The sequence below is a fragment of the Choloepus didactylus genome, chromosome 4 (genome assembly GCF_015220235.1).
Source record: "Choloepus didactylus isolate mChoDid1 chromosome 4, mChoDid1.pri, whole genome shotgun sequence".
NCBI lineage: Eukaryota > Metazoa > Chordata > Mammalia > Pilosa > Megalonychidae > Choloepus > Choloepus didactylus.
In genome coordinates, this window is record NC_051310.1 from 38,594,064 (window position 1) to 38,596,317 (window position 2,254).

A 2,254-nucleotide genomic window follows, 5' to 3' on the forward strand; every position below is an offset into this window, starting at 1 on the left:
GAATGAATGAATGAAGGAAGGAATTAGTATGAATGAATGAATTGGAGTCCTTTACAAGTTCAATTTCTGTGTTTCAAAAATGTGACCAATATGGCCCATTGGGAATAAGGTCAGGCTATGAAACAGAAATGGAGACTCCTTCATGTCCTGTATGGAAATAACCTCACAATGTCATCTAATCTGTTGCAAAGTATTAAAATTCAGTATAAACCAAATTATTTGTTGGTCTTTTTTTAAAAATATATATGGTCAAAAAACTTCTATTTAGAATTTGTCAGCTGGACTCAGTTCAGATGATCCCAATTTTGTTGGCAACATCCAAAGCATCATAGTCAGGAGCCAGTCGAACATATGCCTTCTCTCCATGAGGCCTGATCAGGGTGTTCGCCTTGGCCACGTCAATGTCATAGAGCTTCTTCACAGCCTGTTTGCTCTGGTGCTTGTTGGCCTTGACATCCACGATGAACACAAGTGTGTTGTTGACTTCAGTCTTCTTCATGGCTGACTCAGCAGTCAGGGGGAACTTGATGATGTCATAGTGGCCAAGCTTGTTTCTCCTGGGGGAGCTCTTCCAAGGATATTTGGGCTGTCTTCTGAAACGCAGCGTCTTGAGCCACTGGAATGTAGGTGAAGTGCGGATCTTCTTTTTCTTGTGGCTGTGGACGCCCTTCACTACTGCCTTCTTGGCTTTCAAAGCCTTTGCTGTGGCTTCAGTTTTGGGAGGGGCAGGGGCAGAAGTTTTCAGCACCATCTTTGTGAAAAGGGTGTAGGTCTTTTTAAATACTCCTGTAAGCCTGCAGTTGTTCAGCCATATCATGACTTTAAGCATCTTGAGGGGCAATGTAGAGATATTACCTTGTCACCATGGACCACTAATGACAAGACTATTAAATTAAACACCCTGGAGTTGGATTTAATAGTGTTGATGGTGAGGGAGGTAGGGGTGCTATACTGGCATGGATGTCACAGCCAGCCCAACCTAACTGTTCATACCACTTGCACCCCTTGTTAGCAGGGTGCTGGAGTGCACAGCTACCAAAGCTGTAATCTGAGCATGAAGCTCACTTGTTCCACTTATCAGCTGTGTGACTTTGGATAATCATTTGGCCTCTCTGAATCTTAGCTTCCTTATATGTAAAATCAGGGAAATAAAATCTACCTCATAGAGATGTTATGAGAATTAAATGAAACAGTACATACAAAACACTTAACATTAAAACCTGGTCTTTAGTAACGTGGCAAAGCTTAAAAAAAATGGCTTTTATAACAAACTTGGACATGAGCATTTGTGAGGATTGAATAACATCACATGTAAGCAACTAGTCTATATTGTACCTATGATAAATAAATGTTACCTCCATTTAACCCCATCCCAACCATATCTCATGCCCCAAAGGGAGAAAGAAAACCAAGTAAATCCATTGCATAGGTATTTAATGTTAGTAAAGGGAAATTTGACATGATATAATGGTTAGGAAAAAAATATAAAGGAAGAGTTACAAGACAAGATCAAATTAAAAACACATACAAGATACCTAAACAACATTTGAAACACCACTTATTGGAAACCCAGAGAAGAAAAAGTGTGCCAAAGACCAAAAATACTCAAACCAGCAAAGTCAAAGAGAGTGCCACAATGAAAAGAACACTTTTCAAAAACCGGAATGAGAGCCCAAGTACACAGAGTGGGTAAACCCACAAAGCACGGCAGCTGGACCACTTTCAACAGTCAATGTTGATTAAGTACCTACCATATAAACTGGGAATTAGGCCAAAACAGGACTTTAAAGAGCACTTCGCAAAGTCCTCCTGAGTCAGTAAGAATTCCTCTAACTAAATCAAAAGGAGAAAGTGATCATCATGTGACCTGCTTACTCAAGTATGAAAAAGAGAGAGGACACTCCAGGAGTAATGGAACCGAACAGTGAAAACCACTGGCAGCTTCCGCAGGATGGACAACTGGGGCTGGGAGGTGCAGAAGCTGGCTGGGGCATAGAAGGGGAACTTGGGGCAACCTATAAGAGCAAAGTGTCTTAAGACAGAGACTTGGGCACAATAGGGGAATGGCAAATAAAAGGCTAAAGCTTTTGCCCTTTCTAACAATTTCAATTTCCATCTGCTCTCTCTGTGTCTTTCTATTATTGAAATGCCGTTATGTCTTATCATATTCCTTTCATCATAGACATCACTCTCCCTTAATTGACCATATATCAGTTCATATGGAACTGATCTATACCTTTGATATTTCTTTAAA

The 2,254-nt window shown here is 40.5% G+C and overlaps 1 protein-coding gene across 1 annotated transcript; it reads right to left on the bottom strand.

Annotated features, from left to right (window-relative positions):
* Window positions 1-289: 289 nt before the first annotated feature.
* LOC119532598 (60S ribosomal protein L23a-like) lies at window positions 290-751 on the bottom strand. The gene has a single exon (XM_037835032.1). The coding sequence runs from the start codon at window positions 749-751 to the stop codon at window positions 290-292; it is 462 nt and encodes a 153-aa protein (XP_037690960.1).
* Between the last annotated feature and the right edge of the window lie 1,503 nt (window positions 752-2,254).